Source organism: Enhydra lutris, unplaced genomic scaffold (assembly GCF_002288905.1).
Source record: "Enhydra lutris kenyoni isolate GAN:26980312 unplaced genomic scaffold, ASM228890v2 scaffoldscaffold2, whole genome shotgun sequence".
Taxonomy (NCBI): Eukaryota; Metazoa; Chordata; class Mammalia; order Carnivora; family Mustelidae; genus Enhydra; species Enhydra lutris.
The window spans coordinates 20,369,380-20,393,364 of NW_019154086.1; the positions used below are offsets into that span (position 1 = coordinate 20,369,380).

The following is a 23,985-nucleotide window of genomic DNA, read 5'->3' on the forward strand; positions in this document are numbered from 1 at the left end:
AGAGGAAGGGAAGCAGGCTCCCTGCGGAGCAGAGAGCCCGACATGGGGCTCGATCCCAGGAACCTGGGATCATGACCTGAGCCGAAGGCAGAGGCTTTAACCCACTGAGCCACCCAGGCGCCCCAGGACTGTGCTTTCTTTACTTTCGTTTCTCTAAAAGAAATTTTGGCAATACCAATGGACAGTTGATTCTTGAGAGTCAAATGACAATGACACCATATGAGCAGGTCAGAAAAGAAAGAAAAAGTGATGATACCTTATTTTTAAGTATCTACAGGGACTTTTCAAAGGGGACTTTCTCAGGGAGTTCTTCTAGGAGTAGTAGGAAAGGCACAGCTCTCAGAGAGGAAAATAAGGTAAAGAAACCACACTTTCAGGGGTGCCCGGCTGGTTTAGTCGGTATAGTGTGCAACTCTTGATCTAGGGGTTATAAGTTTGAGTCTCACATTAGGTGTGGAGATCACTTAAAAAATAAAGTCTTTTAACAAAAGAAAATTAAAAAAAACCCCATGTTCTCAGAGGTGGGATGGGGGGAAGGGGTAAACCGACAATTTAGTTTACATTGGAAGTGTTCTTTTCCCTACCCTAGGGAGAGCCTGAAACACAAGATTTCCGAGATTAAGTATACTTTTCATTAGACCACATGACACTTCACGATAGATTTATATCAGTACTTCATTTCTCAGGTCTTGAAATTAGTGCAGTTCTACCATCTTAAGAAATACCAAAAGAAGACATTGTTTGTGATCAGTACACTTTTTTTTTTTTTTCTGTTAAGTGTAGTAAAGATTATTATTCTGTGAACTTAAGGTTTCCAAAGCACTTAACGGATCTGTTTCAGAACACTTATATTGCAGGGATATTTCTACAAAACTCTCCCCAGTCTCCAAATTAGGACTTCCTGGAAGACAGGGACTTTTTAATACTCCTCTTTGTCTCATTCTGGCTCAGAGGACTTAACATATATACTGAACAGTAAAACGTACTAGCAAACTTCTCTCTCGTATTCAAGTTTGCAATTCCTACCAAGTGCTCAGTAAATTCCTGTCGCAGACATGAATGATACTCATAGGGTAATCAGGGTGATTCCTTAACCTCACCAGCGACTGAACACTATCTTTGAGCCTGAGAGAGGAACTGCTGGTTTGGACCCACAGTTCCACTGAGCCCCAGTTAGCAAGCCCTGCACCACCACAGTATTTCCTTTCCCACTGAACTCCAAGCATCCAGTCTTCTTGTATTTTCTTTCACCTTACTCTCTGCAATTTACATAGGCTTTTGTGTATTTGAGATGTTTTTTAAATATGTAATTTAACAGTCTAAACACAACTTTTCATATCTCGGTTACAGATCTCTTCTCGAGAGTGAGACCTTAGGCAATAGAAAGCGAGGGGTTGATGGGAGACAAGGTAACCTGGTCACTTCCCACAGCGAGCGAGGCCTCAGGTGGGAGGGTGGATTTGGAAGCCAGGACGCCACGTGACTTTGGGAGGCCCCCGGGCTGAGTCTACCCCGCCCCTCCGCTGGCCGCCGGGGGGCGCATGCGCAGCCCGTGTTAGTGATGGAGGAGAGAAGATGGCGGAAGCGGAGTGAGTGACTTGCTGGTGACTGATGTCGTAACCGGGGGGCGAGTGGGGCAGCGACATGTCCCCTAAGGGGAAAGCTCAAGGCTCTCTGGCGGGTAGTGCAGGGAAAGGGAGACCCAAGAGCTTCCTTATCCTTGGGGATCCCGTTTGGCCCATATCGGGGGGCGGAGGCCAACTGTAAGGGTCTAGTTCCCTCCAGGCGGGAGCGCCCCTTCCGCGGTCCGATCCCAAATCAGCCGGGCCCTGCGCGCAGAGTCACCCCAGGGACCCCGATCGCTGGGGTCTTCCGGCAGCTGAGTCCCAGAGGGCTCCTCAGGCGCTGTCATCCCTGCAAGTGGGCCCCGAGGGCAGCCTTGTCACGGATGCCCGCGCCGGGGGCCCGCGGAGGCTGGGGAGGGTTGGGTGGGCACTGCCAGGCCTCCTTCGCGCTCCCCTCCTTCCCGCCCCGGCGTCAACCCACTGCTTCTCGGTAGGAGAACCTGAGACGAGGCTGCTCACCGCCCTCCCCTGGGAGGCGTGGAGGTGTCCCAGCGCGGGCCTTGGAGCGGAGGATGGTGGGGGGAAATGTTCCTGCGGGTCTGGCTAGGCAGAAAACACCCCAGAAGAAAGACCTTATTTCCTTTGGGTCTCTGGCTGCAGTGTTGATGCCACCTTAGAGGGCCATATTCTTGTGTGGCGGTGTGGTGTGATGGTATCCTTAGCTAGCTGCTCAAACTTAGTATTTCCTGGGTAGGCCTCTTGGGCACCAGGACTGCCAGCTGTATTTTGCAGACAGTACTACGCACACGGTGGAGTTAGCAAAATTGTTCTTTTGTGCCAGGTCTCCAAATGCAGTACAATGGTTTGGGCAGTTTTACTCACTGATGTTTAGACTTGTGCCTAGAATTTGGAGTATCTGTGACCATTTTTGGTTTGCTACTGAACAAACCTACCATGGGGTCTGAGTTTGACCACATGATTGCATAGAATACCACTCTAAAAGGACCAGAATTTAAGTTGGCTTTTTGCATGTCACTGCTACATGTTTCATAAGTGTTATGAAGCCAGTAATTTGGTAAAAACTTTACCTTATCTACCACTAAATCTGAATGATGTTGAACAGTTGCCATATGATGTTGTGATTTGATGATTGGAAGGCAGTTTGAAAAACTATTAAAAAAAAAACAAAACCCAGAGAAGCATAAAGATGTGTGAGTCATTTACTAATCAGAAAAGTGAAGTCAGCTGTTTTCCTTTCACTTTTTATTAAATTGAATTTTCTTTTTACTTTTAATTCCTTGAGGAGCATATAAATACTATTTATATAAATGATGTAAAGAACAAAGAATATTTGTACATAAAAGGACACCATATGGGAATAGCGTATGCATGTATAATTAGTGCCAAATTCCTTTGTCTTTTCATGAAGTAGAAAGTGTTCTTGTTACATTCTTGTCAATGATGCTGATGTGATGTGTGTCAAATTTTGTTTCTCAGAAGAAAAGAGGGGTTAAGAAAGGCAGATAAGACTGTTGTATTCACAGGTGTGCTTTTCACCATTCTGGTGCATTTCTAACTCTACAAAAACTATTGTAGTTCTACTTTCTAACAATATTGAGGGCTTCAGAATTGACTTAAAATACAATGTTGTTTGATTGAATTAAAGTATAGATTCAAGGTGAAGTGGAAGTTTATATCACAATAGTGAAGTGAGTTTGCAGTATTGGAGGGGAAGAAATCAGAAAGTCTGGTACAAAAATGTACTTTATGAACTTTATTGTTCATATGTGGGGAAAGTGACATAATTGTGCTGTTTTCAGAATTTGGAGCAATTCTTTGTGAAAAGACACTTTTGTGGGGAAGTGGGAAAATTGTTGTCAGGTGCTTCTCTGATTTCCCAGAGTAATCTGCTAATAAGTGTAACCAGAGTTATTAGATGTAGTAAGGACAATGTTATAGACTAATAAGGGAAAAGCCAGTGTGAGTTAATAAAAAATTACTATTTTTACCTTTTTTTTTTTTTTTAAGATTTTATTTATTTATTTGACAGAGATCACAAGTAGGCAGAGAGAGAGAGAGGGCGGGGAAGCAGCCTCCCCACTGAGCAGAGAGCCCGATGCGTAGCTCGATCCCAGACCCCTGAGATCATGACCCTAGCCGAAGGCAGATGCTTAACCCACTGAGCCACCCAGGCACCCCAATTTACCTTTTTTTTTTTTTTTTTTAATATAAGTTTTATGCCAGTGTTGGGCTTAAACTCAAGAGGACCTTGAGGTCAAGAGTCACATGCCCTACCCACTAAGCTACCCAGGTGTCTCTTAGAGCCCCGTGTTAGATATGGAGATTACTTAAAAAATAAAATCTTAAAAAAACAATTTTTTAAATTATTTAATAAGAGAACATGTTTTTAAAGCAGAGTGCATATGGTAACCAGAAATAACCTAATTAACACAAGTCCTTAGGCATCCTGTTTTAATATATAGATAAGAATTACTTTAATATGTGATTAGTATGGGCAAAAGAACGTAAAAAAAATACTTTAAAGTACTCTGATGCTGCTTAAGCATTTGTTTTTTAGGTAGTTTAGTGTTCTTTTATAAAACTGTTCTGGTTTCACTTATCTTTCAGTAATGGAAAGATAAAGTTTAGGCCAGGATTTTTTTAAGTTGCATATCCTGAATCATTTGAATGCAAAGTTAGTAGGTATTAACTATCAAATATGCTACGTATTTGCGAAGTACTTTTCCTTTCTAAGTGGTTATGGTGATTGTGTGCGATGTATGCCATTTTGGGAGGGTCTTAAAAATTTAGATTGTTGCTGATTATTTCTTTGAAATAATTAAATATTCTTTAAAGCCCATGAAATAATGCTTTGCCAATGCAAATCCTTTGTGTTATCCGACAGATTCAAGGACCACAGTACAGCTATGGATAGTGAACCAAACCCTGGCACATCTTCTGTGTCGACAACAACCAGCAGCACGACCACCACCACCATCACCACTTCCTCCTCTCGAATGCAGCAACCACAGATCTCTGTCTACAGTGGCTCAGACCGACATGCCGTACAGGTATTTCGGTTAGAATGCGTGGTAGACTGAGACTTAGGATGTCATTACTTTTCTCTTAAGCCAGATGAAGCTATTGTTTCACATCCTCAGATGAGTCACATGATATTCTCTAAATGAGTACAGTTAGGATTGTTAGTGTTTGAAACAATCAAAAAGTTATTTAATAATCCTATTGAGAGGGCTTATATTTATCAGCAGGTGGTCTATAAAACCATATGTCAGGAAAATTATAGCTGAAAGGACTCTAGGTGCTGCTGCAATGTGGGGAAACTCAACCTACAGCCTTGATATGTAGAGTGGCTCTAGGTTTTTCTGGGTTCTTTGTATTTGAACCCAAAATATAGACTTAGGAAGATCTATTCAGGTCTGTAGATGTGTTAAGAGGTTCATTTAAAACTCAAGTGGTCTAAGAACCTAAGTAGGAGGATCCATTTAAAGCTCCTAGGGGCCGAGGGGGAAGGGAATATTTAACTAGGAAAAGTTTTAGGTCTTCACTTGGTTGAGAAAATTAATCTTTATAATAACGGATGTTGAGACAATATGGTATTGCATAAAAAGGGCATGCAAAGTCTGATACGCTCTTTGAATTCCATTTTCTTAATCATTAATACCTATGTAGTGTTGGATGAGGGGCGTGATCTCTTTGCATATCAGGAAACTGTGAAATGAGGATAAGACCACCTAGTTCCTTAGTTATGATGAGGATTTAAAAAAAAAAAAAAGATGTTGAGGGGCCTCTGGGTGGCTCAGTGGGTTAAAGCCTCTGCCTTCAGCTCAGGTCATGATCCCGGGGTCCTGGGATCGAGCCCCACATCGGGCTCTCTGCTCACCAGGGAGCCTGTTTCCTCCTCTCTCTCTCTGCCTGCTTCTCTGCCTACTTGTGATCTCTGTCTGTCAAATAAATTAAAAAAAAAAAATCTGTTAAAAAAAAAAAAAGATTTTGAGAGAGAGATTTTAAGAGCGAGAGCGCTGGAGAGTGTGAGTGCATGAGCTCAAGCAAGGGGAGGAGCTAAGGGGGAGTGAAGGAGAGAGACTCCTAAGCAGACTCCCAGATGCTTATTGAGCTGGTTGTGGGGGCTCAGTCTCACAACCCTGAAATCATGATCTGAGCTGAAACCAAGAATCAGAGCCTTAATTGACTGAGCCACCCAGGCACCCCAGTTATGAGGATTAAAGGAAGCATTAGAACTGTGTGGGGCACAATATATATACCCAGTCAATAATAATATCTAGTATTTATTGAACAGTTGCTATGTGCCAAGCATTTGATGAATGCTTTACGTGGGTTATCTCTTTTGATCCTCAGCACACCTCTGTGAAATAGATATTATCTCCATTTTATACGTGGGAAGACTGATATTTTAAATGGGCTAAATAACTTTTCCTAAATTCACATAGCTAGTAGATTGTCTGGTTTTAGAGTTGTGCCTTTAACCACTCTGAGTTTTTATTTTTTTTGTTGTACCTGCTTACTCTTTCTACGATCTCCATAATTTCATTCTACTCTGAAATAACTTAGTTGTTTGCAAGATATTCCTTTCTCCACTCCATTGCTATTTCACAGTTCTGTTGTTTAGGATTCTGAGTTACCATGGGGTGGAATCAAAATTGTTGGGAGACTGAGTCAGTTCAGCAAAAGTTCAGACAGGAATGAGGAATGTGTTATTAATATTCTTCACCTTTCTTTGAGGCAAGGGACACAGGAATGTGATATTTTACTGTGCCATTTTGATCTCTAGTTTCTACCTAAGCTGGATGTGTTAATAAAAAATAAAGTGTTAACTGGAAATGTGTAGATATACATGTATCTCACAAATAGCACTAACACTAGTTCTTATGAAGTCGTATAATTGTTTCCCCCAAAATGTAATCAGATCAATATTTACTGAATTACCTAAGGAATTCTTTAATACCTTCCAGCATTTGTTTTCATTCCTGTGAATACTCTTTGCCCTTTTCATTTCTTTAGAGAAATAATATAAGAACAGTGTATTTTACTTTTAATTTGTATTTAATGAGTCTCTCTTCCATGAGTCTGTGGTTGAATGACAATGAAAGACTATGTTGATGATAAGAAATGACTACACTCTGACAAAAATGTGTCAAATAGATTACTCATTTTTTATTTCAATTTGATTTTAGTTTTGTTATGTAATTTAAAGAACATATATAGATTTACCTGACCAAAAAGACATACTATTGTAATTCTCTATCACTTAATGTTGGTCTATAGTCTTCTGCAACTAAGGTTCAAACTCCTACATTGATTTTGTGACAAGAGTCTGTAGCAGGTTTAGCAGTCTATAGTTGGAAAGATGAGATATGTATACATGAAAGATATGTAAACACAAGGAAATATGTTTTCTTGGAATTTGAATAAAGAGATTCATTGCTTTATGGCTCATGGTGTCCTGACTCAGACCTCAAGCTGTAGGATTATGGCTCTGTTACTCCCTTAGCTCTGAAAACTCTGTGGTTGATGCTGAGGTTAGGGTTCTGTGCTGTTTAAGAGTCACTGTGGGCATGATGTGACTTTGGGACATGGTTGCAGAGGACTGGCATAGTCTGACTTACGGGTTTGGACAGATAAAGGATAAAGGATTTTTCTCTGTTTTTAGAATATTTGACTTTCCTACATTTATCTATTTATGAAGTCTCAGGCTCAGATTTTATATTTCATTAACAAATACAGTAATTAACACTTTTTCAGGAATTTTTTTTAGTTAAAATAGTTTTATTTTATGTTGAAAGGAATCTGACATTTAAAAAACATTTAAAAAAGTAATTAATTTAAAACATGAAACATCCTTATAATTTTATGTGATTATTAATATAATACTACTCAGATTTTTTTTCAGACATTTAAAGAAAAATACACATGAGAAGGTAAAAATCACCTTAAGTCTAGTTGTCTCTCGGGAGTCTTTTAATGTTTTTCTGAATATTCTTTTAAATATTTTAATATAAAAATGGTATCTTACTCTATACACCATTTAGTAATCTGCTTTTTTCACCTAATAATATGTTGGGAATTTTTGTGTTGTCGATAAATGTAGATATGTCTGTATTCAATACACAGTAGCTGCGAAGTATATGTGGCTGTTTATATTAAAATTTAGTAAAATCAAAAACTAATTTTCTTAGTTACATTAGCTACATTGGTTAGTACTCAGGAGACACATGTGGCTAGTGGCTGCTATACTGGGCAGAATGGATCTACAGGGCTATTTTTATTTTATTTTTTTTTTGAGAGAGAGAGAATTGGGGAGGGGAGAGGGAGAGAGTCTTAAGCAGGCTCAATGCCCAGTGCAGAGTCCGACATGGTACTCAGTCTCTAGACCCTGATATCATGTATGACCTGCCAAAATCAAGAGTTAGACCCTCAACCGACTGAGCCACCCAGGCACCTCTGTGTTACTGTTTGTAACTACTGCAGGGTTGTGTATATTCCTCTCTACACCCAAGCCCAGAATTCTCTAAGTTTTATCCAAAATAGTTCTACCAGTTTCCATACTTACTAACACTATGAGAATATCTTTTTTCCCATTTAGTGGTAGTATTCTTTTAAATCTTTATTCATCTGAAAGTTGGAGAATAGTATCTTGGTTTTGTTTTTTTTTGTTTGTTTGTTTTTTGAAGATTTTATTTATTTATTTGACAGAGAGAGATCACAAGTAGAGCAGCTGGCGGCGGTGGGGGGGCGGTGGCGGTGGGGTGGGGGCTGGGAAGCAGGCTCTCCACTGAGCAGAGAGCCCGATGTGGGACTTGATCCCAGAACCCTGAGATTATGACCCGAGCTGAAGGCAGATGCTTAACCCACTGAGCCACCCAGGCGCCCTGAATAGTATCTTGTTTTAATTTATAAATTTTGACTACTGATGAGATTGAAGATCTTTTCAAGTGCTCATTTGGCTCTTCTGTTCTTTGGTGAATTGTCTCTTCTGGGTGGTTTTTAATTTGTATAGATTAGTGCATTTCAGTAATGTGTAACTAGGAGAGAACTGTGTTCATAAACTTGACATTGAATATTAAAGCAGTGAAATTTTCAACTGCTTATTCTTTCATACTTTATTTTATGGTTCAGATGAACGTTAAGATCCAGGTTTGACCTTGGTTCAATTGGCTGCCCGCAGGTGATTCAGCAGGCCTTGCACCGGCCGCCCAGCTCCGCCGCGCAGTACCTGCAGCAGATGTATGCCGCTCAGCAGCAGCACTTGATGCTGCACACGGCCGCTCTGCAGCAGCAGCACTTGAGCAGCTCCCAGCTGCAGAGCCTTGCTGCTGTTCAGGTGAGACTTCCATAAATGGAGAGTTTATGAGGCCAATGTCGACGAAAAGTTGACATTCTTAGCAGATAATCACTGAAAACAAATACGTTGGGAGTTACTTCAGAATGCTTAAATGTCCTATGATTATTTTTTCTTTAAGAAATTAATAGGTGGCCAAATAGAAGTTAATGAAACAAATATGGCTATGTCTTATATGGTACTCTGTCGCTAGCTTTTGTCCCACTGCTTTTTATTTGCACTGCAGAAATTCAGTGCAAGTGTCAGGAATATGTGTGTAAAATTCTAGGTACAACAGTGAATACGTCAGGTTACATGACTTGCATTTACATTTCAGTGAAAAATGTTTTTTTTTTAATGTAAGTAATTTACATTCATTAAAAAAATTGAACTGCATAAAATTATAAGAGGTAAAGTAGAGGTGTTCCTTTTCTTGACTCACTGCTGTTTTTCATTCTTCAGAGGTGGCCACTGTTTAATATGTATCACTCCAGAAATTTTCTATCTAAAATAGTATCCATGAAGCTTTCTAATACCCACGCATACTTTTCCTACTGATAACAGGATAATTTTATGATTAAATACTTGTTTTAAAAAAGATTTTTGTTATTCTGTTTATTTAAATAAAACTATATGTGAGATTTAATCTTAAATCTTCTTACTAAGGGAGGATCTCAGTTGACTAAAACTGAAAAAGAGTTATTTCTGTTAGAAACACATCCCCAGCTGTTGCTTCTTCTTCGTAGTGTACTTTTAAATAACCTCGTGTTCATGATACAAGTTAGGAAACTGAAACCCACTGGCACTTCATGTAGCTACAATTTCTTTTTCATAATGTTCTTATGGGTGGTTTCACTTCAAAGAAGACAGAGAGCTGTTGAGTAAAACTGACAATGGGTGCAGCTATTAAAATAAGATTAGCCTTTGGGTCCTCAGTTTTCATCATTGAGGTTTTTCTTTTCCTCTTAATCTGTTTGGCCAAAGCTTAATCTATGTTGGCTGTGAAATGGATTGGTTTATAACACAGACGTTTTGACTTTTATCATAGTTTTGTGGTATCCTGGTACCAGAAGCTTTTAACTTTAGATTCTTATAGATCTGTTATAAAGATCTTATTATTTTAGGCAAGTTTGTCCAGTGGAAGACCATCTACATCCCCAACAGGAAGTGTCACACAACAGTCAAGTATGTCCCAGACATCTGTAAGTGCCCTAATTTTTTTCCTGGATTTAAAAATTTTAATTACTGTTTTCCAAAAGTAAACTGTTTACAAAGTTGCTATTGCGTTTTGTTGATTGCTTCTTAAGTAATAAGTGCCTAGAAATAGAAGTGGTAAGTTTCAAGAATCCAGAACTAATATTAAGCTTCTGAAAATCTGAGTCTTAAAAAAAATGTTTTTGTATTATTTCTTATACATATTTTCCCATTGATTTTGTTCAGATCTTACGTGATTCAAAATGTTTGCAGTTTTCAGTGTGTATTGAAAGCCTGAAATATATAGTGCAAGGGGTATTAGGCCATGCATTTACTGTGATATAATATAATATACTAAAGAATGCTAACCCTTGACACATCAATGTTTCTAGGTTTTTCTGGGCACTTCACATTTTAGAAATTAATACTTTTCAGCTTATGCTTACTTCTCTTGACCAAATTTACAAGTATCCAAGATAATGTAATTTATTTTGAGAAAGGAGTAAATCTGCTTGGCTGTATTACACATATATACTGGGAAATTGTATAAAGTTTTCCAGTTGAAAGAAATTTTCAGGCATGATAATACTTAACTTTTTATTTTGATATAATTTTAAGTTAGAAAAATAATAAACATTTCTGTATATTCTTTACTCAGATTCACCATTTGTTAGCACTTGGCTCATTGCTTTACCATTCATTCTTTCTCTCTGCATATATACATATAGACATATCTTTTTCTGAACCATTTGCAGGTAAGTTGAGACATGTTCCTTTATTTCTGAATACTTTGATATGTATTTCCCAGAAAAAAAGTTGTTCTCTTACAGAGCGACATGAAAATAATCAGATTCAGGAAATTTAGCATTGATACAGTGTAGTCCATATTCACATTTCATCAGTTGTTCCAGATTTCTCTGCATCATCACTGTAGCTGTTATAGAGCACATAATTCTTGTGGGGGGACTGCTGTGTGTTATAGGATGCTTAGCGGCATGCCTAGCTTCTAGCCACTGGATACTAGTAGGCTATGGCCTTCCTCCTTGCCACAGTGTGACAACCAAAAATATCTCTAGACCCTGCCAGATGTTTCCTGGAGGGCAAAACTGCCTCTGGTTGAGATCCATTAAGTTAACCTAATCATATCCTTACCAGCTATTTTTTCCTGATCCAGGAGGATAATATTTTGATACTTTATAAAGTTGACTCCAATAGAGTTTAGTTTGTAGATTGCTAAGAAATTGAAGATGAACTTGTGCTGTATTTCTTTGTCTAGGGGTTTGGGCTTTCCTGACTTGATACCTATATCTGTATGATATATATATATATATATATACATATATGTATATATATATATATATATGCATATATGTATACACACACACACACACACACACACACACACACATATGCATATGGTTATTTTTCTGGATATTGATCTGACTTTGTTTTTTTATAGGGGGCCAGAGAAAGGCAGGGCAGGGCAAGGGAGAGGGAGAGAGAGACTTTTAGGCAGGTTCCATGCCCATTGCCAAGCCTGTTGTAGGGCTCAGTCTCACAACCCTGAGATCATGACCTGAGCCAAAATCAAGAGTTGGATGCTTAACCGACTAGGCCATGACATTTTTAATTAAAAAATTCTATTCTTTTTTAGCATGGAAGTATCCTGGAACATGTAAAATTAGGTAATAAATTATGACTTGAAAATGTTGGGCTGAAGAAAATAAAAAATTTCAATAGTATAATCTAGCCCTAAGCGTTAATAACTGTAATTATGATTATTGATGTCATGTCTTTCTTTAATACATTGGTAGTTAAGGCAAGCATTCATAAACATTTGTGGTCTGGTTAAAAAAATTATAGACAGTTTTTTTTTATTCTATGAAATACTGGAATAACATTAGGGTATATATGGATAAAGAGGTGTTTTTTAATTTTTCAAATTATTAAAAGGTATCCTTTTAAACTGTTTTTCTCTCATTATGATTTTATGTATGTGACTTTCACAGAAATTATAATTCCAGTGATTGTGTTTATTTTTTACGATGTTGTTAGTGCTGCTTGTCATAAACCAGGCAGCCTCATATGATAAAGTGTGCCAGAACCTGTGACTGGTTGGTGGAGGAAAAGAAGTAAGCAGGGAGAACAGATGTCCAGGAAAAAAAAGGAGTAATGCATTTGCTTCATTTTCGATCCCAGCTGAATAATAGCTCAAGGGAGTTGACTAGCTGTCCAAATTATGATACCAGGGTAGCTTAGTGAATATGGGTCAGTCTCCAAAAGCGGGGTAGAACCTGGTAGCAGAAATCTCTAGGTAATGATACTAATGACCCATGTTAGGGGGCAGTCTAGTAATTTTCAGTTTTGGTTATTTCAAGGTAGGGTTCCAGATTAATAGTGAAAGCCTGTGGGGAAGGGTCCAGCCTTTAATATAATAAAGGACCGGATGGTAGGTTGTCAAGTTTTTAGCCAGATTAACGTGGGTTTAAAGTAGAAGTGGAATCCCAGTAGGGAAATGGAATATTATTAAAGAGTGGATTACGACCTTGGGGAAACTGGAGAAGTCTGTTGTTAATTGAATATATAGGTAAGTAGTGGATGCAAGCATTCTCTTCTTCCCTCATTAAAACAGAAAGACTAATTCTAGACACTGATCAGTAGTGAGAGTGGTGGTTTTATGATTGTTTGGCTCTAAAACTAGTTGGGACTGAGGGTTTAGTTTGTTGTCTCTGTACTTTAAGTGAACAGGACTTAGATTTGGTTAAATTTGATTTGTCAAAATGAACCCTAAACCAGTTAAAGCATCAACAAACTTAAAAAACACAAAATGGTTCAAAATATGTTTGTACCTTGTAGGTCAACCAGCTTATATTTGTGAAATAACAGGGGCTCTTTTATAGTGGTGAGATAAACAGTGAGAATTCACAAAAGACCTGCACTGGTAATTTTCAAAAGAAAGACTATTTCTGGCTTTTAAATATGTGAAAATGTATTTATCATATTAGTAATAAAGAAATGTATATAAAAATAACAATGACATCTCTCAAATTAGAAAACAAGGAAAAACATTGAGCCAATACCCATTGTTGGCAAAGATGTGAGAAAGTAGATACAAGCATTTACTATCAGTGGGAATGTATTTGGTATAGCTTTTCTGGAGGATTATTTGACATTGTGTATGAAAATTTAAATTGTGCATTCCCTTTCACTTATCACTTATTTTTAGTGATGTCATTTACTAAAAATGATAGATAATTATGACAGATAATCATGTAAAAATGACATAATTATGCAAATATGCATGACTTATAATGATGAAGAATTATAAACAGTATAAGTAAGTGCCCATTAATCAAAGATTAACTTATAGTTAATTCATACAGAGGAATACTACAGCTAACAAAAAATACTGTATGTATGTATGTATACAGAGAGACTTAGATTTTCATTAGATATTAAGTGAAAAAAGCAAAAATGTGTAGTATGATCTCATTAAGTTATTTCTTTAGTTATTCTGTTTTTCAGTTCTAAAATTTCCTTTTGGTTCTTACTTATATCTTCTGTTTGCTGAGAGATTTTGCTTTTTCATTCAAGTGCGCTTATGTTGCTTATTTAAAGCATTTTTATAATGACTGCTTTAAAATCTGTCCGAATTATCGTATCTCTTTCTTCTTGGTGTTGGCATCCACTTGTTGTCTTTTTTATTCAGCTTTGGTCTTTCTGGTTCTTGGTATGAGTGATTTTTGATTGAAACCTCAACATTTTGAGTATTACGAGACTATGGATCATTTTAAGCTTTGCATTTTGGCTCCTGGCTTCTGAGAGGGAATGTGTGCCAACTTCTTAATACCGTCTGAGGGTAGACTGACACCTGAGAGGGTGCTTCTCAAAATTCCTGAGGAGGGGAGAGAGTTCTGGCTCCTCACTAGACCTCCATGGATGCGTCCCTGGCTGGAGGGGTTGGCGGGAGGGAATAAGAATGCCATGTTATGGCTCCCCACTTGGTCTCCACTGATACCTTAGGGAGGGGTTGGGTTGGTGGAGGTAGTCTATTCCTGCATGGCTGGGATAAAAGTCCTGGCTCTCTACCTCTACCTACTTCTCTGATGCTTATCCATTGGAGGGATTATGGCAGTTGAGGTGCCTTGTTACAACCTGGTGTAGGTGGAAGTCTTTGCTGGTGTGGGTGGGGCCACAGTGTTTTCTGTGGTGTTTGGCTGGAGTAGAGCAACTATCTAAAAGTTTTCTGTGTTGCTAGGGAGTTTCTTTCTTGTTCATTTGGCTAGAAAGAGCAGGCTTCTTTTGGGGCGTTTATTTGTTTGCACCCATTTGTGTTTCTGGGTTACACACTGTTTCAGCTCTAAGTTTGGCTTATATAAGATAAAAAGAAAACCAGGGAGCCCACAACCACATGGTCCTGTGTGTTCTGAGGTCCCTAGCCAGTCTGCTTTTCTCCACCTTTCAGGATCTTCTTTTGCTTATTATATATGTTACATCCAGGATTTTTAGTTATATTTAGGGGCAGGAATAGGGAAAAGTATGTCTGTTCCATCTTTCTGGAAACAATTCCTGTCACTTAACTTACTTTTTAAAAAATTATATATCTGCTTGATGACTCAAGAAGAATATCTGTAATACATAACAAATTGTTAATAAGTGGTTTTCTCTGAGGAAGTGGATTGAAGAGCTTCATTTTGTTAATTTTTAAAAAAGATTTTATTTATTTGAGAGAGAGAGAGAGAGCGTGTGCGCTATAGAGATCACGAGTAGGGGAGAGGGAGAAGCAGGCTCCCTGCTCAGCTGGGAGACCAATGCAAGGCTCCATCCCAGGGTCCTGGAATCATGACCTGAGCCTAAGGCAGACGCTCAACTGCCTGAGCCACGCAGGTGCCCCTATTTTGTTAATTGTTATATTGCCTAAATAAAACACGAATATGCTCTTGTTGTCTAAGGTACAGACACTACAAATGTGTAGAGTAAAAGGGACATCCCTTCTCAGTAGTCCCTTTTGCTGTGAAAAAGTTAGGTGTAAAGCTTTCTTGTTTATTACTGTGTGTTTCTATACATAAATGTAAATAGATAGGCCTGTGGTTAATTTTATTTGTTTTAATGTAAGTGAAGTGCTATCATTCTCTATATACTTTTGCTTCATTGAGCGTTTTCAGTTGGAAAGGATTATGTAGCTGAAAAATTGCAATCATGAGTCTCTAAGTGACTTAAGGGCTATTTGTATCTCATTCCCTTTATCTTTTCTTTGTTGTTTTTTGGTCTTATAATCTATATTAATCCCAGATGTTTTGACTTTAATTCACTGTACTATTTAGTGAAAAAGGAAAAAACCTTGTTTGTAATAGCTTTCTAGTTATGGTGCCAGACAAGATGAGCTTTTGAAGCCCAGTTAGTTTTATGATTTTTTATTCATATATTCACTCATTCATACAACAAATATTTATTGAGCATTTAATATGTGTCAAAACCCTTTAGGTACGGGAACAGAGCAACACAACAAACTCTCTGTTCTTATGGAGCTAGGGATAGACAGATGGTAAACTGCTGGTATATAATATGTCAGATGGTAAGTGCTATAAAGAGGAATAAAGCAAGAAAGGGGAATAGGATAAGGGAATTTGCTATTTTAACTAGGGTGGTCAGGGAAGGCACTGCTAATAAAGATGGTATTTGAAGGAGGGTTAGGGAGGCAAACATGCTCAAGGAATAGAAAGGAATATTGTGGCTGGAGTGGAATGAGAGAGTGGTAGTGTGGTTAGAGATGACATTAGAGAGGTAATTGTAGTCCAGTCATAAGGAGATTATAAAACTCTTACTCAAATTGGGAAGCTATTGGAAAGCTATTTCAGTAGGGAAGCCCCATGATCTCAGGGGTTTTCTTGTTGTTGTTTGGTTTTTTAATTCTAAATTTTTTTTTTAAGATTTTATTTATTTGACAGAGATCACAAGAAGGCAGAGAGGCGGGCAGAGAGAGAGAGAGGGGGAAGCAGGCTCCCCGTTGAGCAGAGATCCTGATGCAGGGCTCGATCCCGGGACCCTGAGACCATGACCTGAGCCAAAGGCAGAGGCCCAACCCACTGAGCCACCCAGGCGCCCCGATCTCAGGTTTTAACTTCGTGACAGTGTTAGGTTGTGGGGGGTGAAGATAGAAGCAGGGAGACAAGTTAAATGATTCTTGTAGTAATCCAAGAAAGATTGGGGGCTTGCACCTTGATGGTGACAGTAGATACGGTGAGAAGTATTTGGCCAGATTCTAGATAATTTTTTTTCACCAATATTTTTTTATTGAAATTTGTATATGTTTTAAAAGTAGAGCTAATAGGGTGTGCTGATGGATTGAATCAAAGATGTGAGGAAAGGTGAAGAGTCATGGATAACTGTAGTATTTTGGCCTGAACATTTAGAAGGATCTGACAAAGCAGGTGTTGAGAAGAAAATCAAGAGTTCAGTTTTGGACATTTTGACTTTATGGTGGATGTTGAGTAAACATTGGATATATGTATGAGTTTGGAGTTCATGTGGAAGTCTGGTTATTAGTGATGTTTTGTGCATCTCATTGAAAATTCAAGTCACAAGAAAGAGTACATGATGATTTCACTACCAATTCTGGGTTATCATGAAAGATGGGTAGAACAGAGGAGGTGAAGGACATGGATTCTAGTCCTCATTCTGTGACTGACTGGTGGTGTGCTTAGAGCAAGTCGTTTAGCCTCCTTAGTCATTTATACCCCATTTTTCTTCTGTGTAAAATTCAGTTGTCTAATTAAGTGGTTTTTGTTACTCTTTTCATCTAGATAACTCTGGGTCTAGATCAAGGTATACACTGAATTGCATCTCCCCAAAGTTCATGTCCTGAAGCCCTCATGTGACTATATTAGAAATTTTGCTGTTATGAGTAAACTTGCATTGGAGTTCTGTTATATATTTTTATATACATATCTAGTTATTTGTTTTTAAAAATTTTCTAAAGAGTACACTTATTGAGTCAGCGAGATGGTTTTCTAGATCAAGAACCTTAAAAATGTTTACTTTTCTCTAAAAATGTCTAAGTCAGATGAATCACATATCAAATGAACCCGTTACAGGTTTTTTTCTGAGAGAAGATTACTCGGTTATAACCAGTCATTCCCAGTGGTCTATTGCTAATGTTCTCATCCTATTACCTATTTTAGGAGGCACTTTAATCAAGGATTTTTAAAAATGTAATTTCAAGTGATTGAGTTTAGAAGTCTATTCCAAAACTTAATACTACCTTAAAGTAGAACTGTAGCCTGAATATTTGTATGGTCATGAGCAGCTTTAGTGCATTCTTGTGAAATATTCCAATAGTACAGAAAAAGTGAAAAAGTGTTAAGTCCCCTTCAGCCTTCTTGAAGTCCTCTTCAGTCCTTCTGACTTCTCAGTTAGCTGGTTATCCCTCCATATCTTTACCTATGTGTTATGGACATATATAGCATAAAGAAATGTGTGTGTATGTGTTAACATGCTTTTTTTTTATACACTGGAAACACAATATTCTGCATTTTGTTTTTTACACCCAACAGCTCTTTCTGTATTAGCACACAAAGGTCAATTTCACTCACTCAAGCTGTTGCATAGTGTTGCATGTATGGATGCACTTTATTTTATGTAACCATCCCCATTGCTGAATGCTGTATTTCCAGTATTTTAATTGTTTCAGAATTGCAAATTTTTTAGGATGTCAAAATCTGAAAGCAAATGGGAAGTTATGAGGTTTCTTATTTTGCTGTTGTGTTTTTTTTTTTAATATTTTATTTATTTGTCAGAGAGAGGGAGAGAGAAAGGGAAAGCACAGCAGAGGGAACAGCAGGCAGAGGGAGAAGCAGACTCCCCGTTGAGCAAGGAGTCTGATGTGGGACTTGATCCTGGGACCCTGGGATCATGACCTGAGCCCAAGGCAGATGCCTAACTGACTGAGCCACCCAGGCGTCCCTGCTGTTGTGTTTATAGCATGTATTGCAAATGGTAGAAATAATGGTTTTCTATAATAAGTAGGATTCACATTTTATTTCATATTATTAGTGAGAAAGTACAGTCTCTTAAAGGAAATCCTTCATGGGTAGATATTATTTGAGATTTTAATATAGCATTTTATATTTCTAGATACTTAAATTACTCATATACAAATCCCCACTGAATAATGAGGCAAGAAAATGTATACACTGCTTTAAAGTGGTAAAAACAGGGGTGCCTGGGTGGCTCAGTGGGTTAAAGCCTCTGCCTTTGGCTCAGGTCATGATCCCAGGGTCCTGGGGTCGAGCCCCATATCGGGCTCTCTGCTCCACGGAGAGTCTATTTCCTCCTCTCTCTCTGCCTGCCTCTCTGCCTACTTGTGATCTCTGTCTGTCAAATAAATAAATAAAATCTTTAAAAAAAATAAAAATAAAAAAAAAAGTGGTAAAAACAATGTACTAAAGTAAACATTAAAAAAAAGGAAAATAGCATTTCTTCTCTGATTCTAAAGTTAGTACCTACACAGAAAAGACAAAAAAGATTAAAAAAATACACATTATCCTAAATTTTACCCCTAGTAGGCATTATTCACCTTTACAATTTGGTGCTTATTCTTCCAAAGTGGTGTGTGTATGCCTATATATCTATATGAGATTTAATAATACACAGTTTTATGAGTATGCATTGTTGTGTGTATATACATTCGCTTTTCTCTCAACATGTTTTTCATATGTGATATGTGTGTATACATGAACACATATTTATATAATTAGGTAAATGGGATTGTACAGGATATGTTATTCCATAGTTTTTTTCATTCAGCAGTGGGTTATAAAGATATTTTCATGTCATTGAATAATACAGGTATACATTATCCTTTTAATATCTGTGTACTATGTTTCTGTAGATATACCTGATTGATTTTGATTGGTCAAATGGCAGCAATGGTTTTCAAATGGGCTTTGGTTCTAGGGAGTACTCTGAGCCAAAAAGCCTATATAACCTTGTGTTGGAGGGACACCAAGATGTGATTGTGAGTTAAACAGCTTTTCTTTGTAGACATGGTTTTCTCTGGTGACTCTTGGAATTAGTGCTTCCATCTGGGAAGAGAGCTTCCAGTAATAAGGGCTCAAAGAGTGAGTTCCTTTAGGGAATGTGGGGTTTCAGGTATGAAGTGACAGGATTGGCCAAGGCTTTAAAGGGAAAAGGAGTTAGGAATGTTGGGATGGAATTGACAGAGAATATAATGCTAATGATTTGAGGCCTTTCGCTCAGGTCAGCAGAGCAAAGCAGAAAGTAGGGAGAGCTTTATCAGTTGTGGAATGGAAGGGAAGGCTGTTTTTGTTTTTGTTTTTGTTTTAAAGTTAGGCCAGTTGTGGAGGTGTACTTCTTGTAGAGATATAATTGCCCTCATTCATGGGTTGGGCATTTGTGAGTTAGACACTGCCTAAAATGTTACCTGTTATGTGGAACTTAAAAATAAACATGATACTGGTTTTTTGATCTCACAACTTAGACAAAATGTAAATGCAGGTGGTTAGGAAGTTACTATTTTGTTTTCTTACTTCCTTTTTTCTTTTTTAAGAAAAAGAAAAGCATTCTGCTCATACTGTGTGTTCTGCTTCCTTAAAGAGCACTCTCAGGCATTTTAGCTACCAGCCAGTCATTTTTTAGAAAGACTTTTGTTGTGTTTCTGTTTAAAGACTGTGTGGTCTATCCTGACTACAGTTCATTCCTTCTTTCTCTCCCTCCCTTCTCTTTCCCTTCAGTCTGAAAAAAAGTGCCATGGCACCATTATTGCAGTGACTCAAATTTACAAGCTATCAGGGTGTAGGAAACCACTCTGAATGCCAAAATATGTGAGTCAGAAAACCTGGGTCCAGTTTTATCCTGCTAAGTGATTTAATCTTTTTAGTAAGGCTTTAATCCAAAATGTCCATTCGTAGACCTGTAGGAGAACAGTAAGTTTTGGGGGGGGGGGCTTACTAATAACTTATTATGTAGCATATCAAAACTAGAGTTGAACTAATATCACCACACTGTCTCTGCATTTTTACTCTGCTTTGTTAGGGATGCTACTAAGATTTTTTTTTTTTTCCTCGTTCACACTGATACTTTTTATGATGAGCTTATATATTACATTGAAACTATGAAGTATGTCTTAAAATAACATGGTATTCATTAACTTAATAAACGTATTGAATGGAAGTACTTTTGTAGATATTGGGTATATGAAGATGAATAGTTCATAATCCCTACCCTTATAGAAATGATTGTTTAGAAGGGTGAGATAGAAGTATATGAATGATGACAAGCAAAAAGGAAGGGAAATAGTTCTGTGGGATGTAGGGATGCCTGAAAAAACTTATTAGAGCAGATGCTTTTTGAGAGAGAGTTGTTCACTACGTAGGTACAGATGGGGTGGGACCTGTGACTAGGGGGATGCCCAGACCAGCCCAGAGCATTGTTACTAGGACCACAGAGGTATGGAACATTATGATATCACAAATAACTTCATATAGCTAATGTGAAAGGTGTGTATGGAGGAATGGGAGGAGTGATGCTAGAATGTTATCCACATTTTTAAATAATTAATTAATTAAATCAGGGAAAGATTGGCAAGTAGAAGGAAACAAGATTACAGGCAGGGAGGTCAGTTTGCGGCTGTTGAAGTAATCTAGCTAGAAGTGCCATAGGCCCAGGCTCTCAAACTAAGTGATTAAAATGAAAACAAAGAAAATAAAGGTGTATAAACAGTAAGGTGTGACTGGTTTTGTATGTGTGGTAAAGGAGAAGGAAGAATCAGGATGACTTCCAGATCATCCATTTTGTAGGATTTTAGTAGATGCCAGTGATTATTCGAGGAGAAGCTGGCTTAAGAAGGAATAATAATGGTGTTTGAACATGTTGAATATGAGTTGATAAGAGATACCCAGAAAGATGTGTTCTGTGTACGTATGTGGATCTGTAGCTCAGAATGAGTTTATAATTAAGGATTCAGAGTCATCAGGTTTGAGTTTTTTGCAATTGTGGGAGCGTGGGTGTGGTAATCTAGGAGTTCAAGAAGAAAAATGGTGGGGGTGAACATTTTGAGGTTGGGCCTGAAAGAAGAGCTGGGAAGAAAATTGAGAGGGAGTGGTCTGAAAAGATCCATTGAATTTGTCAGATGGGCGGTGTTGGTGATTATTGCTAATGTGACGTTGGTGGTGTGCTAGGAGCAAAAAGCATATTGCAGAATAATTCTATGTATTGTATTCGTTGCCTTTATGCACTGAATTATAGATGTACATATAATGTATTTTATTAAAATTAATAATACTTTAAAGATACAGATAAGTTTAGAGAATTAGTTAACCAACTCTTGTGTACCCCCTTATACAGTTTTTTCAGTTTTTAAAAAACTTTTAAATTTTTGAATAATTATAGACTCATAGGAAGTTATGTAAAACCAGCACAGAGAGGTCCTCCAGTATGGCCTTCACTTAGCCTCCTCCAGGCACTTGTTCAATTTACCAGATGTCTTACTTGTTCAGTTTACCAAATGTCCTGGACTGGTTTAAATGCTAATGTTTTGGGATGGGTTATGAAATTGCAGGTAGTGTAGATTTGGATTGTGTACCCCCCACATGGTGCAAGCCTGGGGTTTTGATTCTGATAGGAGCCTTTCTCCTTCCATTGGGGGCAAGGCAGATGGCAGGCTTCCTTGCTGGTTCTTAGAGCGTATGAGTGGAGCTTTTCCTGTTCTCTTCTCACACCCCTTTTGAAGATCTTGGCTCAAAATAGGGGTTTTACCTCTAGCTCTTTCCTGAAATAGGCTCAAAATCAGGTCGTCTATCTTTAGACCAGTGTGCCCTGAGATTGCCTTGGTGCTGGGTGTCAGCTAGAGTTTCTTCCTTTCTGGAACCTGGGAATTTCCCTCTCCCTCTCCTTTTAGGAGTTCAGTTGTGTTCTGGTATTTCATGTTGCTTTGGCATTTCAGTGAGTATATTTGGGCACATGGCTATATTAGGCTAGTCTACCTTGTTGCTTGAATCAAAAGCTTAAAAAACTATTTTATAACTTCTTATTTCTTGAATTTATTCTTTGTTCACAAAAAGTACTTGAGATCAGGTTATATTACTTATTAAAATATTTATTTTTAAAATGGATAATGCATAAAAATTAAAAAAGACCCAACCAGAAAAATGAAACACAAAAAAGAAGAAAAAAAGGGTAATATATGCTTGTGGTATGAAATAGGAAAAATAAAAAAGGGTATACATGTCTCCCTTTGCCCTTTACTTCCTTGTGAAGTTTCCCTTCAGAGATAAGACCCATTTATAAGGTTCTCATATATCCTAGAGGTAGACTCTGAACTGGTTTTCTTTTTTCTAACAGTAGTTATAACTTTACAGTAATGCTTATAATTTAATTTTGTAACCAGAATTCAGGATTTTTCCATCTGTTTGACAAGTAGCAATTGTATTCTCTTTTTTGAGAGCTTTTGAGAGAGAACATTATACTAATTATATGTTATATGTATGTTTATATATATGTGAATGGATTATCTGTGTTTTAATTTTTGTTTGCCTGAGAAATCCCTCAAAATGTGACAGAATCTGACAAAATAGTATAAACTGTTGATTCAGATGTTTTAAGTTAGTATGTGGAATATTAAAATAGTGGAACATTAACCCTAATTTTTGAGAGGTAGTGGAAATGATATTTTAAGATAGTGAAATCTTAGTGAATGAAACACCTTGAGGATATCCTTACAAATTATCCTAATTACTACTCAGTACATACTGTTGTTTGCATATGTGCAAATAATTGCCCAAAGAAGTGAGGGAGGCTCTGTCATAGATGAAGCCCTCTCTTTTAGGTTCCTTAGCCATAGTTTATACCATTGATTGCCTAACTGCAGCTTGGTGAAATTCACTGGCATGGAAGCAAGAAATGGAAGCCTATGACCTAATATGTTTTCTTCCTTAGATCAACCTCTCCACTTCTCCTACACCTGCACAGTTAATAAGCCGTTCCCAGGCTTCCAGTTCTACCAGCGGCAGTATTACCCAACAGACTATGTTACTAGGGAGTACCTCCCCTACCCTAACGGCAAGCCAAGCTCAAATGTATCTCCGAGCTCAAATGGTAAGATATGAGCTACCAAATTTTTTCAGTGTTTAAGGACTTGAGAGAGATCGAAATGTTTCTTGATTTGATGCAATAAGAGGCATTTTTAATACTTAAGAAATGTTTAACAAATTTTTTTATATGTATGTGCTTAGCTCTTATACATTTACATCATGAAAAATTCTACTTTTAATTGGTAGGGCTTCTTGGTGTATCAAATAGCAACATTGGGAAGCTAACAGATTCTGTAACATGAAGTGACTGTTTTTTTAATACCGAATTTTATGATTTCAAACTTTTTTCACATCTTAACATCTCTGAAATTGAGGTGCATTTATAATTGATGGCATCTTACAGTTAAAATTAATGTTTGCAGTGATACGTAGAAATATATATGAAAAATCATTGTATATCTTTGACAACTTAAATTTGATTAAATAGTTAGCAATGTTAAAAAGTTGTGGTTAACTATAAGTTAGAATTTATACTGTGGTATCTTCTTAAATCTGGATTGGAGTTCCTGGTAATTTACCGATAACTTTTAGCTTTGGTTATTCCCATCTTAAACTTAACAAAATATTTGTGTTCTTATGTTCACTTTGATCTTTTGTTAATACAGGAATGTTAATTTGGCTCTTCTGTATTTGAGTACCTGCTGATTTCCTAGTTTACCTGTTGAGCTTCTTTAAGGCGTTGGTTAGCATTTACTTTATTTGATGTCTGCAGGTAGCTAGACAAGAGCTTTGGTCTAGTATGTATTTACTTATATTCTTT

The 23,985-nt window shown here is 37.6% G+C and overlaps 1 protein-coding gene across 2 annotated transcripts in view; it reads left to right on the forward strand.

Moving 5' to 3' along the window:
* The first annotated feature begins 1,575 nt into the window (after positions 1 to 1,575).
* Positions 1,576 to 23,985, forward strand: part of LOC111148550 (polyhomeotic homolog 3) — a 73,791-nt gene continuing 51,381 nt past the window's right edge. For both annotated transcript variants that reach the window (XM_022505195.1, XM_022505206.1), the window contains exons 1-5: positions 1,576 to 1,589; positions 4,471 to 4,636; positions 8,770 to 8,925; positions 10,047 to 10,124; positions 23,071 to 23,229. In XM_022505195.1, coding sequence (XP_022360903.1) covers positions 1,576 to 1,589; positions 4,471 to 4,636; positions 8,770 to 8,925; positions 10,047 to 10,124; positions 23,071 to 23,229 — 573 coding nt within the window. The remainder of the gene's footprint in view (positions 1,590 to 4,470; positions 4,637 to 8,769; positions 8,926 to 10,046; positions 10,125 to 23,070; positions 23,230 to 23,985) is intronic.